The sequence below is a fragment of the Protomyctophum parallelum genome (genome assembly GCF_964188405.1).
Source record: "Protomyctophum parallelum genome assembly, chromosome: 4".
Lineage (NCBI taxonomy): Eukaryota > Metazoa > Chordata > Actinopteri > Myctophiformes > Myctophidae > Protomyctophum > Protomyctophum parallelum.
In genome coordinates this window covers 26,977,435-26,995,439 of record NC_139700.1, presented here as the reverse complement: position 1 = coordinate 26,995,439, position 18,005 = coordinate 26,977,435, and the positions used below count along the sequence as shown (strand labels likewise).

At 42.6% G+C, this 18,005-nt stretch overlaps 1 protein-coding gene across 1 annotated transcript; it reads left to right on the top strand.

Moving 5' to 3' along the window:
* The first annotated feature begins 1,166 nt into the window (after positions 1-1,166).
* On the top strand, positions 1,167-16,136 carry tmem86a (transmembrane protein 86A). Its single transcript, XM_083762630.1, has 3 exons — positions 1,167-1,279; positions 14,473-14,737; positions 14,978-16,136. Exons 1-3 carry the CDS (start codon positions 1,259-1,261, stop codon positions 15,415-15,417), a joined length of 726 nt encoding a protein of 241 aa, XP_083618756.1. The 5' UTR covers positions 1,167-1,258; the 3' UTR covers positions 15,418-16,136.
* Positions 16,137-18,005: the final 1,869 nt, after the last annotated feature.

The window sequence follows — 18,005 nt, the reverse complement described above, 5'->3', positions numbered from 1 at the left end:
ACCAAGAGACACTAGATACTACAAAATAAAAGGTAAAAGTACACAAAACAAGGAACATAGGGAAACACATCAGGGTGACAGAACAGGTCACGGATCATGACAACTAAAACCCAAATTAATACAAACCTCTCTAACTATAATATTCTAACGTGACAGAAGAGTACAATCGAATTGAGATTATAATACCAACACAGTACAGTGATCTGAATTTGATTAGAAAGCGTAATTAATATACAGCAACTTCGCAAGGTGGCGCATTGCCCAGGGGACGCATTGCCCCGGGCCATTCACCCATTCCGTTCTAATAGTATACTCTGTTTCTGTTTTTATCCACACCTCCTCCAGTGTCGTGGCGTTGCGTGACGTATGAGTTGTTGCCATCATGTAATAACCCAAACTGTGCCACTAGATGTCACTATAACGAAGCAAATGGGCCAAAGTACAAAATAAATAACACCCTTATGATTTATCCAACACAATGCCACTGTTGGGGGAAAGTAAGTATATTATTTGTACAAGACAAGTACTGTACTACACTAGGGCTAGGCTATTTACTAAATGTTAGTTACTTACAACTAAGTAACTTTAGTTTGTATATATCGTATTATAACAAAACATAAATGAATAAATTATTCCCTATTATATATTGTCTTAGGCTATTCGAAAATTGCCGAGTATTTTCAAACAAGTTACAAATAACTGAGTTATTTTGTCCACCTCTGCAGTCTGCATTCTGCAACAATGTAAAGGTTTCAATCCAAACGTAAATAAAAGCCATCTGCTCTCATATAAATGTAAACACGAGTCAGACTCCTCCTCCAAATATGGGCGTTCACGTCAGAGCCATGGTTCACGTCTGCCGCCGATCCCACCCACTCGACGTGAAACTCCCCCGTTCATTGGCCTAAACACATCGTGGCTCCGCCCCATAGAGTTGCGCCGCCCACATCTTGGCAATCCTGTCACCGCCCCATCATCTAAAATGCCTGTTTTTCGAAAATAGCAGATATAAAAGCTCACAAAGCGTCATGGAAGCGACGCCTTGTGATATTGTAGATCTGCTATTTTTTCGAAGAGCGACACCACCGTGCGTGTGATGGAGCATACATGAGGCTACAGACTCCCCCCCCTTACGAAAAGAGACAAAAACAATCGGCATCATCACAGTCAGACAAAACATATATATACCGTACTACCGTTGGGGAAACTGTCCGCCGTTAAAGCCGAACCTGGCGCATCATAAAGCGGATGAAAAATCATGGTGTCTCCGGTAACAGTGGTGAGTAGCGAGCTTTATACCGTCACGCCAGCGTTTTGATGATATGGAAGCCAGATAATCCTGATACATTCAGACAACTGTCTGTCATCTTTCTACCAAGTGAAGTGACTCGTCTTTGTAGGGCTGTCTGTTATGTCATGTGTGATAGTCTTGGTTGGTAAACCCGCGGTCGGGTTGCTGTTTATTTTCTTTAGAAGAAAAGCTGCAGACCACCTACGGGTTCCCCAGTTATCACCTTGGCTTTGTTACTATTTATGGCTACGAAAATGAATTTGAGAAGAGGTGATAGAAGAAGGCACAACAGGAACTTTTTTTATCGGTTCGTATGGTTGCTCTTTGTTATTAGTTGACATGTTGTTGGCATCATGTCACGACAAAACGGACAAAGACCGAGCGCCAACTTTTCCTGTAGAATCTCTGCAGCATCTGAGTCGGACAGGACTCTTCTACACACTTCTAAAAGCACAGCCCTGGCAGACAAATAAAACAGGCTGTCACGTGACCACCTTTTTGTCTTTGCTTTTTCTCTGGTCATCATGTCGCGCATGCGTCGACCCACTGCCTCTGTTGGCTCATTAGAGGTGAATGTTTTTTTTATATACATAAATGTTATAAATACACACACATGCTCTAAACATGCATTGTGACCTTGTAGATCTGTTTCCCTTTTTGCTACCAACAACCTTGTGTGATGGAATATGATGATCTATAATGTGGTGAACACCTTCACCTAAGTAAGAAACCCATTTGACAAGTCAATAATTGAAAGTGCTCCAGCCTCCAGCATCAGCATACTTTGACAGTTGCTGCTATGAAATAGTATCCTGAACACCAGCTGTGATGGATGGTGTGGTAGTGTGTGACCTGGCCTTTTAGTGGCCTATATACTTTCTAGAAGTTTAGCCTAGCCTATATAACTGTGTTGCCCAGAGGAATGCCTGAACTGATCATGATGTATTGTACAGTATGTGGTTCTCAAACCTTTTCATATGTCAAGGATGCCCAAAATGATGAACTCAGCAACAAAAGTTCAGAAACTTACATTTGGTCCATTATTTCTCCACTTTTATAATACCAATTGTTATTGTATTTTATATTATTATTATTTATATATTATCGTTGATTAGTCACCTTTACAAAGAGGTATAGATTGTAAAGATCAGGTGTTCGTGGAATGAGCAACACCGCTACACATGTCGGTAGCGCCTCCAAATGGCAAGTGCTTGGTATTCAACCCTAGCCCCTTTTGGGACCCTCGGTTACCATTTCTGAATTTTGGATGGCGGTACCCTAGGGTCCCTCATCGGTTATTCCACTCCATAGGACGCAGATTTACCTACTCTCTGTTCACGGAGACCTGCTCGGTCGCTTCAGTGTTGGTGAGATGTTTCAAAGATGCATACAACAGCTTTAGGAGACTGCAGAAACGTGTGCGAAAAGGCGCTAATTGCCGTTAGTATTTTTAATCTTTTTTTTTAAATTTTGCTTCGCTGAACTTCTCTCTCCTCTCTCTTCCTTGACGTCCTTGTTGACTTCCCATTCAGTATTTTAGCCTTGACATGAGCGCCCCCTCCAGAGATGCTTCCGGGTACTTTTGTGTCCCCATGAGTTATACTGTGACGCTCCGCCGGACTAAATCTGAGACGAAAACAACCACGAAAGTCTAATTTTACCGCTTTCCTCGCAACAACAAAGCTGCTGCTCTCCCAAATCTGGCTGTGACAGGCCGTCTGCCCCACACTAGATGCTATCGCCATTTTATTTCATTGGGTCAACTAAATCCTCATTAATGCAAACTAGATTCAACATACTCAAGCCTGCACACATTCTAAATATGCCCCCGAAATGTTGTACTGAGTAAATGGACTGGACTCATGGTCCATGAGTAAGGCTATGGACCAGAGCTACATCCCTACCTGCTTTCTCTGCACCATTTAAGGCTGTTTCCAAATGTTAAAATGTAAAAGACCAATATTATTATGAAGTAAACAAGATGGTAAGAAAAAGAAAGAAAAAGCATCGTTTATGGCTTCTGAATGTAGGTCTTTTAACATGTAACGTCAACACCACTAGGTCTGGAAAGGGGGTGGGGAATGGCTGAGCGATAGGCCAACCACTTGCCATTTTGGCAAATTATTTGGAGGGGCTACCCACACGTTTAGCTGTGTTGATCATTCCACGAACGCCCGATCCTTACAATATACATCGTTGTAAAGATGACTAATCAACGATTAAAATAATATAACATACAATACCACCAGAAATAATGGACCAAAGTTACGTTTCCGAACTTTTGTTGCTGAGTTTATATATTTAGCTGTGGACCCCATCTTAAAAATATATTTTCAGGGAAGCAAAGATTTGAAGGAAAGAAAAAAAAAATATATATATATATATATATACAGCTCCCTCTCAAAAGATTGGATATTGTGCAAAATTAATTTTCTTCTGTAATATTATTCAAAAAGTGAGACTTTCATATATTCTCAATTCTCATTGCACATGAAGTATTTAAAAACCTTTTTCTTTTTTTATGTTGATGATTATGGCATACAGCTCCATGAAAATAAAAATCCTAGAATATTTTACAAGACGACCATTTATTTATTATCCAGAAATGTCAACCGTCTGAAAAGTATATTTATGTATTCAGTCCATTATCTGGGATAATTTTGAACAAATTAGTTCATCAATAGGGAGTGGCATGGATGTTGTCTGTGGCTCACCCTAACTTACCATTGGTGGCACAGCAGTTATAAGCGGGACAGATATGGTGTTGTGTGATATGTTGTCATAAACATTGTCAGCTATGTTCCTGCCGTGCCTCTTTGGGTGCCTCCTACACATAGGGGATATGGGCTGCATGGGCACGTTGTTCTTTGTGCCTTTACGTATATCATATTCTGGACATTCTCAGATGACCTAGAATAGAAGTGGAGATGTCATCATGGGTGGCTGTTCAAACATATGTGCTTTTGTTGTCTTGTGGCCGGAGGTAGGCCGTCAGTGCCTCACAGCTGTCTGTTCCAAACAGGGTTGTGTGTCCTGTTACAAAGGCCTTACACCCAGTGTTGTTTTTGTTTTTGGCAGCAAATTTTGATCATAGGTCATAGTCTCTTGAATAGTTTGCATTTAGTTTTAGTCACCTGGAATGTTTTAGTGTTAGTCTAGTTTTAGTCGACTAAATGTCATAAGATTTTAGTCAACTAAATCTACAGTTGATTTAGTCGACTAAAATGTATTTTGGCGGGCCTTGATGCCGTCGTAATGACTGTTATTACACTTGCTGAAAATAACAGATCTACAAGCTCACAACACGTCGCAGCGCAGCTTGTAGATCTATTTTCAGCATGCAACCAAGTGTAAAATGACTTATACTGGATCTCTTGTCCACTAGTCCCTTCCTAACATTTTAGTCTAGTATATTCGTCAACAAAATTGTCAATATATTTCTTAGTTTTAGTCATCATAGCTTAGTTTTCATTCGTCAGTGGAAAAAGTTAGTCGACCCACATTTTTCGTCTTAGTTTTAGTCGACAAAAACAACACTGCTTACACCACTGGTTCCAAAACACATTTTCTCGTTTTTTGGGGGGATTTATTATTATTGCAAAGATTTAAAAGAATGTCCACCCCAATTTTAAATTTTCCAGGAGAATTTCATAAACATAAAATATAAACATAAAACATCTAAGAAATTCCATTAATGTCATTAAGTCTTTTTGCATTGCATTGTCAGCTTGTAGAGCAGCTATTTTAACTACCGGTAGTTTAGGGTCACAGGGAGACATACAATTTCTCTTTTGGGTCTCAAGCTAAAACGTTTTGGAACCACTGCCTTACACAACATCCGTGTACACCTCTGTAGTCTTATCTTCAATGGGGCTTTCTGAAATCGTTGGTGACAGTTTGGAATTTGAATCCATTCTGTATAATTAACATCTTGCACTAGACTGGATCACTGGATTACAGTACTTTGTACTTAGTAAGTTGTAGTTAGTAAGTTGACAAAGCACAAAGGAATCTGTGCACCTCAAACCAATTAATATTAGTTTAAAGCACAAAGCACATTCAAAGCAGCCATGGTTGCCCAAAGTGCTGTACAAGTACAAATCAAAATTCTAATCGGCATAAACAAGCAAAGGGTCAAATTGGAGTAAAGGTCAGGGATAAAAGATGAGTCTTTTAATAGTGAGGATTTAAAAACCTAAGTAAGTCAATTTTATTTATAAAGCATCTTTCTTAACAAGGTTACAAAGTGCTGTACAATGAACACAATAAAATCAATCAAAATTAAAACAGGACAGTGTAATCATACAAGGAAAAATAGAGTACAACAAGCAAATAAGAACAACATAATCAAGGTAAAATAACATCGGGAAAATGTTTCCGAAATAAAAACGTTTTCAACAAACTTAAAAATATTGACAGACTCAGCGGTTTTTAAAGTGCAAGGCAGGGACCACGCCTCCAGGTCTTAAGTTAAGTAATAAGACCTGGTACTTAAGAAGACTGTACGTCAAAATACAGCCAGAAAAGGCTCAGAAATGAGTCATTCTACTGAGTCTTCCTTTACACCAAGAGAGAAACAAAATGCTGTTCACTGGTCATGATACATGTGGTCAATCATTAACCCATGCATGCAGGACATGTAGCAGCTGTTGTACAACCAACCAAGTGTGTGTGATAACCTGTGTTCCATGGTGCGTTTGTAAACAGCGTTCCATTTGTATTGGGCTAATCAAAGGAGAGATATATCATACTAGAATTCCGCGGCCGCTTTGCGGCTCATCCCAGAGTTACGTTGCCGCGCACTATGGGAAGAAGGAAATTGCGGGAGTTGACTCCACATGTAGTAACGGATGGGTTATTAGTTATTATTATGTGTCCTTATTAGTGTAGTGTAGTGTAGTCAACACGTTATGGCTCATACACACTGCCCGGTATTTGCTCCGATGATGCTGTCGGGGAGCATTTTTGGCGCTGGCCGACAACCCCTGATCTGACGTTAAGCGGTGCCCAAAAGTTATAGATCACAAAGGCTTTGCAGGTAGAGCACATGACATGGCCCTAAAAATATATATAATCTTAATATAAAAAACTATTTTTGCATCTGCCGCTTGAGATGACCTGAGATGACTTGATTGATTGACATCAAAAAGGGCCTGTCAGCTCAAACACACAATGCAATAGTACAATCATCAGTAGCAAAGTCAAATACCAAAAATAAAAACCCTACCATTTCCATTTCCCCCCCTCTATTTCCCATTCCATGTGCGTTTGTCTTATAGTTTCTCTGGCCTCTGTACTACTGCCACCTACCGTCCATTCATTGTATTACACAGTGGGTGGAAAAAAACACACCCCTTAAGACTAAACCCGACCCATCAGAGGTGTGGCTTCCAGAGGTACCTTTGACATGACATTTTGTGTGTGTGTGTGTGTGTGTGTGTGTGTGTGTGTGTGTGTGTGTGTGTGTGTGTGTGTGTTTCGATGTGCAGGGCGTTGCTGAAAATGAGCACCTGTGCTCAGCTACTTCCCTGGGTAAAAAGGTACCTTTCAAAACCTATAGAAGTCAACCTGGTACAGACGAAGGGGACACCACTGTATGTAGCCTCAATTACATGTTGTAACTATTTTCTGCAATGGGATGATAGTTTTATTTGTTGGGTATATGAGCTGGTTGTTTTGAAAGTAGCTCTGAAGTAAAAAAAAGTGTGGGCAGCCCTGGTATAGATGAATATATATATATATATATATTCATTCCGTGGGTAAATCCCTGTAGGCTACCCACATATTGGTAGCCTATATTAGCCCAATATTGGCGTTATGCATTTCACTTGAATAATGTTGTGTGCGCGCGTGCGGAGAAAGACAGTTATTTAATGAAAGTGAAGATTATAACGTCCTGTATTGGTAGCCTATATTAGCCCAATATTGCCGTTACGCATTTCACTTGAATAATGTTGTGTGCGCACATGCGCGTGCGGAGAAAGACAGTTATTTAATGAGTGTGTGTGTGTGGCGTGGCGTAGCGAAAGAGAGAGAGAGATCGTGGCTTCCAGGCGTGCGTGTGCGTGTGTGTGTGTGTGCAAGCCAGGCGTGCGTGTGCGTGTGTGTGCAGGCGTGTGTACTCGGCAGTTGGCTGGCAGGCGAAAATAGCCAAAGCGTTCCGTGTAATCGTAATATGTAGGCACAAACAAACAACTGACAAAGTACAATGTTGATGTAACTAAGAGATTCGCTGAGAGAGCGATATTTTAAATACAGAGATTTAGAAGGAATAAGCAAAATCGTGAGGCTACCATTCCTCTCCCCTTCCTTGTTTCTCTTCTCCTGCGGGAGATCAGAATCAGATTCTGAGAGCTAGTGTGGGCCTATTAGATTCTAATAGGCCCACACTAGCTCTCAGAATCTGATTCGCAAACCTGGCAACACTGCCCTGTCTTCTAATAATTAGAAGACAGGGCAGTGTTGCCAGGTTTGCGAATTGTAAGCGAGTCGTAGTGTGTGTTGAATGGCATTTGTGGGCTTGTGAATGAATTTTCTCACATGTAATTTGTGCTCACTTGCATAGACCTGGCGAATTTAGCGTGGTGAAAGGGCAACAGTGTTCTGGGGGTGTGGGTGCTTCGGGCGATAATGTTTGTAGTAAACAAATGCATTGGCGGCGTGAGTGTGGAAGGGAGGCATTTTTGGTGGCAGTGCCAGTGCCAGTGTTTGGCGGATGGTGTTGAGTTTTGGCGTTCGGCGCGATAGGAGGAGATAGGTCCCGAACACTGCGAAGGTAAGTGTGTGACGTCACTGCCGTGTGAGTGCGTGTGGGTGTAGTGTGTAAGATGGTGTTGTGGGTGTTGCAATAGTGACGTAGCTGTTGTGGCTTTGGGTTTCTTGCCATGTGTTGGGTACAACTTCTCCAATATAGAATAGATAAGGCCAGGGAATGTATTTATAGCGTCTAGGTGTAACATGTTGTGTTCTCTGCTTCTTTCTTGGTAATGTTATGACTCATGGTCACTGTTGTCTACCAGACACAGTGGCTTCTAGATCACTGTGATGCTAAAACCATAGCATGCCATGCCTCCCCGTATCACACATACATACATGTAACGCATGTATGCACAAGACATAACACTCACCAGCATCAGAAATAATATGGCCTACAGATACTATGCAATCCAGGCATATGTTATACATGACATGCTGAATATACAGAGTATAATGTATTATATATTGTACCTTGGGCATTGTCTTATGTATACTAAGTCTGACACGTGACATGATCACTGATCACCCAAACCTTTCTGCGAATAACTAGGGTGGAAGTACTGTAGACTGCTGGGGTGGGATGATAAGAGCAGGGAGTTCCTGCTCAATCGTTCAACCTACCGTTGGAGCGGTTAAGATGGGAACAGTAAAATGGAGAAAGAATAAAATGATAATTTGTACTTTCAGTGAAAACAATTGATTTAGCTTTACCCACTTGAACTCTAGAACTCTAGGTTAACATTAGACGAAAATAGCCGATTTACAAGCTTGCTGTTGGGTGGAAAGCTAGAATGTCCAAAACTCTTACTACTACTTAAGTAAGCAGGGCATTTATATATTAAAAAAACAAAAACATAAGATGAAATCTGGAGACACAATGTTTCTGCCCTGCCACAACATAGACATTCATGGTCAGTTTGTGCTCCTCCTTAACACAAAGCTGCCACGTTTAAAGCAACCCAGCACAGCAGTACAGTACACAACAACACTGTTGTAAATGTGAGTAGGGAGAAAGGAATGGAAGCTCTCTGAAGGAATAGTGAGATAGGTTACTTTAGTGCAGACAATCACATCTAGCAGTACAGAGGCCTGCAGACATCAGACCTCAGAGTGTGTGAACATCAGCTCTGGGGTCCGGGGACCCCAATGGGTCTTTGAAGACGTTCCGGGAGCAAAATGTTTAGGGCACCACTTTATTTACTAACTTTACTTGATTTTCGTGTTGCAATGCTGTTGTTCTGCTTGTAGACCTGCTATTTATGAAACATTTACACAAATCTTCTCTTATGCGGTTCCCTGGCACAAAATCCGTTCAGATGGGGGACAAATGCGTATCATTTTGTGAGTCCTTGACATTAAAAACTTTGAGAACTACTGGTCTAGAATGAGGGGGCCATTCTGTTCAAACGGTTTGGCCTTATCGACTAGTAGGGCAGAGGAGGAGTAGACGAGGGGTAACCGCGCAATAAATCAACGGCAAACCACATTACAGTTCAGGATCAGGCCCGGCGTTCCACTGACCTCTCATCTGCTCCAGCATCCCTGGCCTGAACCCGACCCAAACCTCAGCAAAACAAGAGCCATTTCAGATATGAATTCAGATACACCCTGTGTGTGTGTGTGTGTGTGTGTGTGTGTGTGTGTGTGTGTGTGTGTGTGTGTGTGTGTGTGTGTGTGTGTCGTATGACCTAGCTCTGACTGACCTTACAGCTCAGTACATTTTTGTTCTCTCTCTTCTGAAGTTGGACTTGTTTAATTAACCGTTTGGCCGCCAGGATTAATTAAAGAATGATTACTAATGCCAGGATATCCCCCCGTTTAACCCTTTATTTGAAGATCCAAAACACCGGAACTGGATGTTGACTGAATGGTATGTGTGTTGTCGGATTAGGTGTTCATCTCTCACTAGCTGATGAGAAGTACAGGCCGGCACCATTACAGAGATTTAACGTAGGTTACGTTTATCGACATTTATCGGCAGAGAAAGTATTCTTAAAAGGAGAATCTCACCTCGGAGACACTGGATTGCTGCCAGCATTCTGTGCAAAGCCCCATGTAAGCCTCGGCACATTCATCCACTTGTCCACTTGGAAGCTACATTTCAGTAGAAAAGGCTTTACATACTGTATGCTGTGGATCAGCAGTTCTCAAACCTTTTCATGTTAACCATTTAAACACCCTATGGGTAACTGGAGTCCTGCAGGACTCAATACTATAGTGTCTTTTCTGTTTTGTGGGGAAGCCAGCCTTAGCTGAAAGAAGCCGATCGACAAGCTCACATGTGACTAAAGCTCACAAAGCTTTCCCCACAATACCTATGCAGGGGTTTAAGTGGAACAAGGACCCAAAACTGAAATGTATTTGGCCGCACACTCCCAAGACTTGTGTTTCCAATGTTCTTCATATTTCTTCGAGATATTTTGAAAATAGCAGATCTGCAAGCTCACAAAGTATGCAAGACTAGGTTAAGTTCATAATTAAACCATAGAAAAAATCCATTCAACCACTTTAAGTTAACTTATTTGGCTGGGGACCTCTGGTGGTCCCTGGACCCCACACAGAACCACTGCTGTAGGTTACATAAAATCAGTACCTCTCCATTCATCATGAAAGCAAAGCCCTAATGTACCTTCACCCACTAACTTGACTATTCTCAATGTCATCGCTAATGGTTAAGTAATAATATCTGCACGCTTGAGGGAAGTAGTAACACCAGCTGGTCTGACCAGGCTGACTACATTCACGTCTTCTTGAATCAAATCAATTGGGTGGTGGCGTGCCAACTGCAGTGTTGTTGCACACTCCCCCTCAGTCTGCCAAGAAGCCAATTTTACAGACTCCGTAGGCCTATATGTCACAGCAGATGACTACATAAATAAATCAGTTGAAATGAAACGACGATTTATTCAAAGGTGTACACAATGGGTTGATCAGGGATTCAGCAGTGCAGCCTTACAGAAACCCTGTTCTGATCTACAAAAAAAATAGTAAAAAGCGGTCGACAAGAATGTCTCAGTCACTTGTAGCCCCTTTTATGCCTGATGAAGGTCCGACCGACAACCTTTCATCCATAAAGGTTTTGTAAGTGAAAACAGCTGTGTGGGACTCCCCTCCTTCCTACTCATGCCAACCAAGCACAAATGGATCTACTGTACATAGACTTACGTATGTTATACAACAGGTCGTTTTGAGGAAGCAATCTGATTGGTTGAAACAGTATTCTAGCCGTGCTTATATGACAGTATAGGAACACCTAATCAAAACAAAGAAATCAGCTTCTCTGTTGTCTGTCGCTCCTGGACTACATCAAGGAAGTTTAGAGAAGGAAGTGTCATGGTCACATGACACTTTCGTGGGAGCCAAATCTCGCACCGGAAGTTACATGAATACAAAGCAGTGAATGGAGCAGGCTTGACCAGCTCATATTATTTATGAACCATTGAGACCTGTGTCATAAAATCGGTTCCAGCATATAAAAGAAGACATATCACAGTTTGTTTTCTAATCACTTGCTTTTCGATGTGCACAGAGTGCACAGTACATCATTTTATTTGAGGACTTAAACAGCAGCAGGTATCGTTTCTGTTCCGGGGGTATCGCGAGATTTGGCTGCCAGACAGGAAACGGTGGACAGTGTCGCGAGTCGCGATACTTGGCACGTTCAGAAACATACTTTTTGGTCTTTAGATACCTCTATAAAATTACAGTGTACACATCGAAAAGCAACACAGCAGACAATAATGTGTTATGTCTTCTGTTATTTGCCAGAAGCGATTACTTTACAAAAGATCTCAGTCATTCAGAAATAGTGTAATAGACGAATTTGCCGTTTTAAATTGCGTGATATGACGTTGGTGACCTTACCTCCATTTCATATACCTTGGACTACATATTGTCTCAGTAATACAGCCCTCCCCCTCTTCACAAGTTGGGATGAGTGCAGCAAACTAGCAAAGCATTATGGCCATTGTAGTAATCCAGCAATGAGACCAGTGTCTGTGACATCACAGACACTTTGAAATACTAAAATATATAAAAACACATATTACCCACATAAAAAGTATTTCTTGTCTCCCAAACATCATTAAAATAACTTAAATAAGATCTGGTTGCAAAAGGGGTGAAGTGGCCCTTTAAAGGTTGCTCCCTCTGCACAAATGGCTTGACCGTTGTTCGCCTGCAGGTCATCAGGTTCCTGGAGATAGAGGGGGAGGTCTGTATCATAGGGATGAAGGTGGGAGGAGGTCAAAGCGGTTCCCATAACCTCCTGTCCTATTCATGCTGAGTTTGAGCAATAATTCTCAGGGTTATTGTTCGGCTGGAGTTTCCCTTTCCGCAGCTTTTTGTTTAAAGGGCTCGTGCAGTGATGCAAACATAGGACATCATGACCAAGACAACATTCGGGAAACACGATGATGAGCACCCGGCTTCTGCTGCAAAATGCATTTATCCTTTACAATGGGCATTACACTCACACACAGATGGCAGATAAATAAACTATTCGAGAGGCCCCAATCTGGAGCAGTTAGAGGTTAAGTGTCTTGCTCAAAGACACTTTGACACTAACCCAAGTATCAACCGGGAATCGAACCAGGAATCATCAGCCACAGAAGTAATCTTTTCCATGTGATGTGTATTGATTTTAAGACTTATAAAGGCAGAGAATGACAGTAAATGCAACTGAATGGTTCGTGACACAGTAGCTCACTTCTCAGAGACTTGTCAGAGCCAGCATATGATACATGAGACTATGATGGAAGTACTCAGTCACATAGTTGCATGGTTCTGGATGCTTCACCACTCTGCCAGCAGTTCACTTAAAGTCATAGAGGGATTACTTTACTTCCTCTTCCATGTTTGACACCGAGGGAAGGCAGCACTGTGGTGCTATGAGTGGAAATGTGTCTTCTATTAATTGAAGACTTGCACTGCATGTGGTGGAATACTTATGGCAATGTCAGGAGACTTGTAATTGCAAGGTAAATCCAATTTATGCTCAATCCGAAACACGAAATGCTCAAGGTCAAGACCTCGAGCATTTCGTGTTATAGGCCGTCACCTAAGATGAAAGATGAAGATATATTGCCTATATTTTTTCATTATAATGGGAAAAAAACACATTCACAATTCACAATCTAAACGTAACAAATGTGAATAATTGAATTGAATAATACATACCGTTACATAACATAACGTGTCGGGATGACATTCCCTTAGCATGCATACATGTATGGCTAAGCCTATGTGATTCTGGTAATATTACTGATTGTTTTGCATGTCTGTGGTAAAAAATAAAATATTGATGGAAATGTCCATCACAAGCTTGCATGGTGATAACTGATAATGACCCCTGCACCCATCTGACTATTTCAACGTGGCAGCCGATAGACCCGACCCTACAATCCCACTGAGTGATTCTCAGAAGTGGAGTGGAGTGTTGGAGCTCTCAGTGGCTCTCTTTGTCCTATTTATACCCAGATGGGCCCCATGAACTTGGACATAAAAGAGACCGGACTGATTCAACCTTGAGGAGAGAGAGAAAGGAAAACATCATTATGCCAGAAAAATATGATTCCTGGACAATGATGGAGAGCAGAATACAGTGAAGACAATAGTGTCTTGGGGGAGAAAAGCAGTGGTTTATATAAGTGTATATAACTGCATTTAAGTATTGTACTTAAGTACAATCACAGGGTACGTTTTACTGTACTTTGTACTTTTATTTTATATTGTGGTATTCCTACTTTTACTTTAAGTACTTCTTCCACCACTGCAGAGAAGAAAAACAAGGGAGGAGCAGAGGAGAGGTTACGGGGAGTCAAAGAAAACAGTTCAGGAACCTGTTATCTTTATACGTCCTACTTCTTTCTCATTTTGTCTAAGCGTTGAGTTTCACTTCAGCCACACAGGTTCATAGTTTCCTCATTTTACATTTATAGTAGCCACTAACCAGACATTAGAGCTTGCTTCCTCAATTATAGATGGAGAAGGAAAAAAATGCTGTTCCCTTTTTTTTATCAGCTTCCTTTTTTATAGTGTTCCAATTTTGTCTGCTCATTTCTTTGTGTCATAACTTACAATTGTACATGTTTAATCGTGATCGGTATCATGACCTGAAAATGCATTTACTGCTGGAGAGACATTCCTGTTACTGAACAAACATTCTATAACAATGAGTTGTGAGTACTATCAGAATATATAGAGCTATTTGACACTTATTTTAACCAAAGAAAAACCACATACTCATTAAAACCGGGAAATCATTTGTGTCATTTTAGATTTCTTTGTTGGCTATTCAAATATATATATACAAACTTGTACATCTGCTATTTTTGAACATTTTAGAAAAAGTTAGTTAAAGAAAGTTTGAGAACTACCTTTTGTAGAATCAGCCTCCGATTGTAATGCGTCCATTTGTCTTGCAGGTCAAGAGTGAGGGACCCAAGCTGGTCCCCTTCTTCAAGTCGACCTGTGTGTACTTCGTCCTGTGGCTGCCCACCTCCACCCCGTCCTGGTTCAGTGCCCTCATCAAATGTCTGCCCATCTTCTGCCTGTGGGTCTTTCTGCTGGCCCACGGGTTCAGCTTCCTGGGCGCCCGCTCCAGTGCCCGCAAGATCCTGGCTGGCCTCATCTTCTCCGCCATAGGCGATGCTTTTCTCATCTGGCAGGAGCAGGGATACTTTAACCATGGTGAGGATGTACTGTAAGGCCTGTGATTGTTGACCCAGATGCATATCTGAAAAGTTCAAGTATTAGTATGGCTACGCAAGGCTAGTGTTTCGCACCACGTTGCAAGTTTGTAGATATGCTATTTTTGATACTGTTGTGTGACGCACATAGTATGATCAAATAGGGCGTTCATTTATAAAAAAAACAAAAAAATATGGAGATGAGGTTTCTAAAACGTTACTTTGCTTGCATCCCCCTCAGGGCTCCTGATGTTCGCCATCACGCACATCCTCTACTCGTCCGCCTTCGGCATGAAGCCCCTCAACCTGCGTGCCGGCCTGGCGACTGGTGTGGTTTCGGGCCTCAGCTACCTGTTCCTCTACCCCTCCCTGTCGGGGCCCTTCACCTACCTGGTGGGCGTCTATGTGGCGCTCATCGGCTTCATGAGCTGGCGGGCGGTGGCCGGCGTGCAGCTCACCGGCGACCTGTGGACTTGGACCAAGCTGTCGGCCTGCCTGGGCGCCGCCCTCTTCATGGTGTCCGACCTCACCATCGCCGTCAACAAGTTCTGCTTCCCCGTGCCGCACTCGCGCGCCATCATCATGGCCACCTACTACGCCGCGCAGATGCTGATCGCGCTGTCCGCCGTCGAGTGCCAGCAGGAGGCGGAGCAGGAGGTGGCCCGGAAGAAGACCACGTGAGGCCGACGGAGCGCTACGGTCACTGCTGTCGCACCTCTGGCCCTTTGTGATTGTGGACGTGTCTTGACGCCGGATGTTCAACCCTTAGCCCGCGTCCTAGTCTGGCACCCTCATACCGGTGGTCCGGCTATCACCCCCCCGCAAACCCCGGTCATCTCTGTACCGTGGAGATACAGCAGTAGCTCTCTGCAGCCTCACTTATACTAAAGGTGGCCTTACACTAGCCGAGTTCCACACACTACAGGATAATCGGAGCGGGGCAGAGCAAATATCAAACATTCTTGATGTTGATCGGGCCGATCGCGCTTTGAGCAGCCCCGAGCAGATCGATTGAGTCGTGCACCCCCCGAGCATCAAAAATGCCCGATTATCGGCTAGTCAAGTGTAAGGCCACCTTTAGTCGTGTGCCGCCGTCGCGCTATGTAAATGGCAGATCTACAAGCTTGTGTATCTGCTATTCGCGGCATGCCACGCCAGAGTGCAGCTACTGTACGTATAAATCAGGCTTACAACCTCCTCTAACAGCCCTACCTGCCATTATTCATTCTAGTATAGGGGTCTCTCTCGCACCCAGAAATTACTACAGAGAATGTATAGTATTAGCTTGCTACGTCTGCCTGAAGCATAATTTCCGTATTTGACTTTTACTGTTTTATTTATTTAAAAGGGGAACATATCTGGGGGGGGACCTTCGAGAGTGTGTGTGTGTGTGTGTGGGTGTTATCTGAGTGAGTCCCCTCGTTTTAGCTGTCCGTTCCCTGCTCTGTTATGGCTCTCTTCCACTAAAGTGATTTGTTTCCATTACACTTCTGGGAACTTACACTTCTGGGAATCTACAAGCTCAGGACACTTTTCTTTTAATGAGTTTGTATTTTTGAGGGGCGCTAGTCCCTCCTATATTCAGCTATTGGTGTACATGTTCGTCTTACACAAACATTCAATTCCCTTTGACAATAAATGGAGAATTTAGGTCATATGTGGACGAGCAAATCGTCTATTTTTGTCCTACACAAAGATTAAATTCCCATTTACGATGATAAGAGCGTCCCTCACTTCACGCGGGTGTGATTTTGAATTATCACCAAATTTCACTTAATCTGGATGGTTCTGGGTTTACCTTTTGTAGTGGAACATAGCTACAAGTCACCACATCTCTGTCTCTACAATATGGCTCCCTTGTGTTTCTTCTCATAGCCTTTTAAATTCTGTATGACAGTAGCATTTGTTTTAGTCAATGCCACTTTACTGAAAAGGGAGTTGTTTTAAATTTTCCCCTTTGTCCGTCACATTCTGTTCTCCTGTTCTCTTTAATTTATTATCTAAGACATGAGCCGAGTCACATCTATCACATTTCTGTCCCTTCCATTTCACTCATAATAACCATACTGCCTTTGTTCACTCCACCTTTTCGATCATGTTGTCCTCCGCGACAGGTGGTTGCAAGAGGGAGAAGAGAAAAATAAAACATTTACTTATTAAAGGCAAACTCCTGCCTTCAGGACACAGTAGACGTTAAGCCTGATGCTTATGTTTCGGCGCAGAGGCATTAACTGTATTTAAAAAAACGCCAAATCATCAGGCTGAAATGTTGCACCTGTGCACTGTTGCACTTGTCCATTACTGCCTGCTATGTCGTCAAGGAGGAAAGAATACCAAACTGCAGATTGCAGAACACCTGCTACTTCTGTCAGCACTAAGTAGGCTACTAGGTGTTTCACAGTTTCTTGCCTGCCCAATGTTCCTGCTACGCTATGCTGTTGTAGTCACAAACGTAGGTGTACACACTGGCTCGCACGTGTACGCACCACCAACAGCTCCCGCTGGTTTGATTATTAGGAAAAAACGGTGGGGTACATATTGCTGGAATTGTGTCAAGAGTGCATGGGGTTGCTGGCTCGGTGTGTCGTATTTGTCTGAACCGCAAGGGCTACAGCATTTGTTTTAATAAGCGTTAAACTCTCAGGAGCAACATGCACGCATGCATGCACACCGACCCCACCTCACCATAGGGCACCCTGATTTTGACACTGCGTTGCCACAGTCCAAAAGAACAAAGGGGAAAGTCATTAAAGTAAAAGGAACAGTTATTCTCAGCTCAGAATGAATCCAGTATAATCCTGTTGGAGCGATGCCCAGACACTTATGTTGATGTTTTCCTTATTGTTCTAACCCGGTGCTTATCTGTATGTCTCAAGTACCACACTCTGTGTGTGTGTGTTTGTGTGCGTGCGTGTGTGTGTGTGTGTGTGTGTGCCGTACACACTAATCATCTATGTTGTTGATGTTTAAGAGAATGTCAAACTCAAGGTCAGAGTTGCTGTAAATGTGCCTACGTAGATCAGGGGTTTTCAACAGGTGGTCCGTGAAGTAATGTAGCAAAGTGAAGATTTTGTATTTTCTTCCACGGAACCTTTGTGCAATGTTCGGTGGAAGTGCGTCAATGTTATCAGAATTACTGGGAAGTCTGAGGTTAAGAAATTCCACAGAGGCCCAGGCCGTAGCGTAACGGTCTGGGCACCGGACTGGTGATCCAGTCGCGGTGTGCCGCGGGTTCGACTCCCGAACCCGACACGGCCTTTACCGCATGT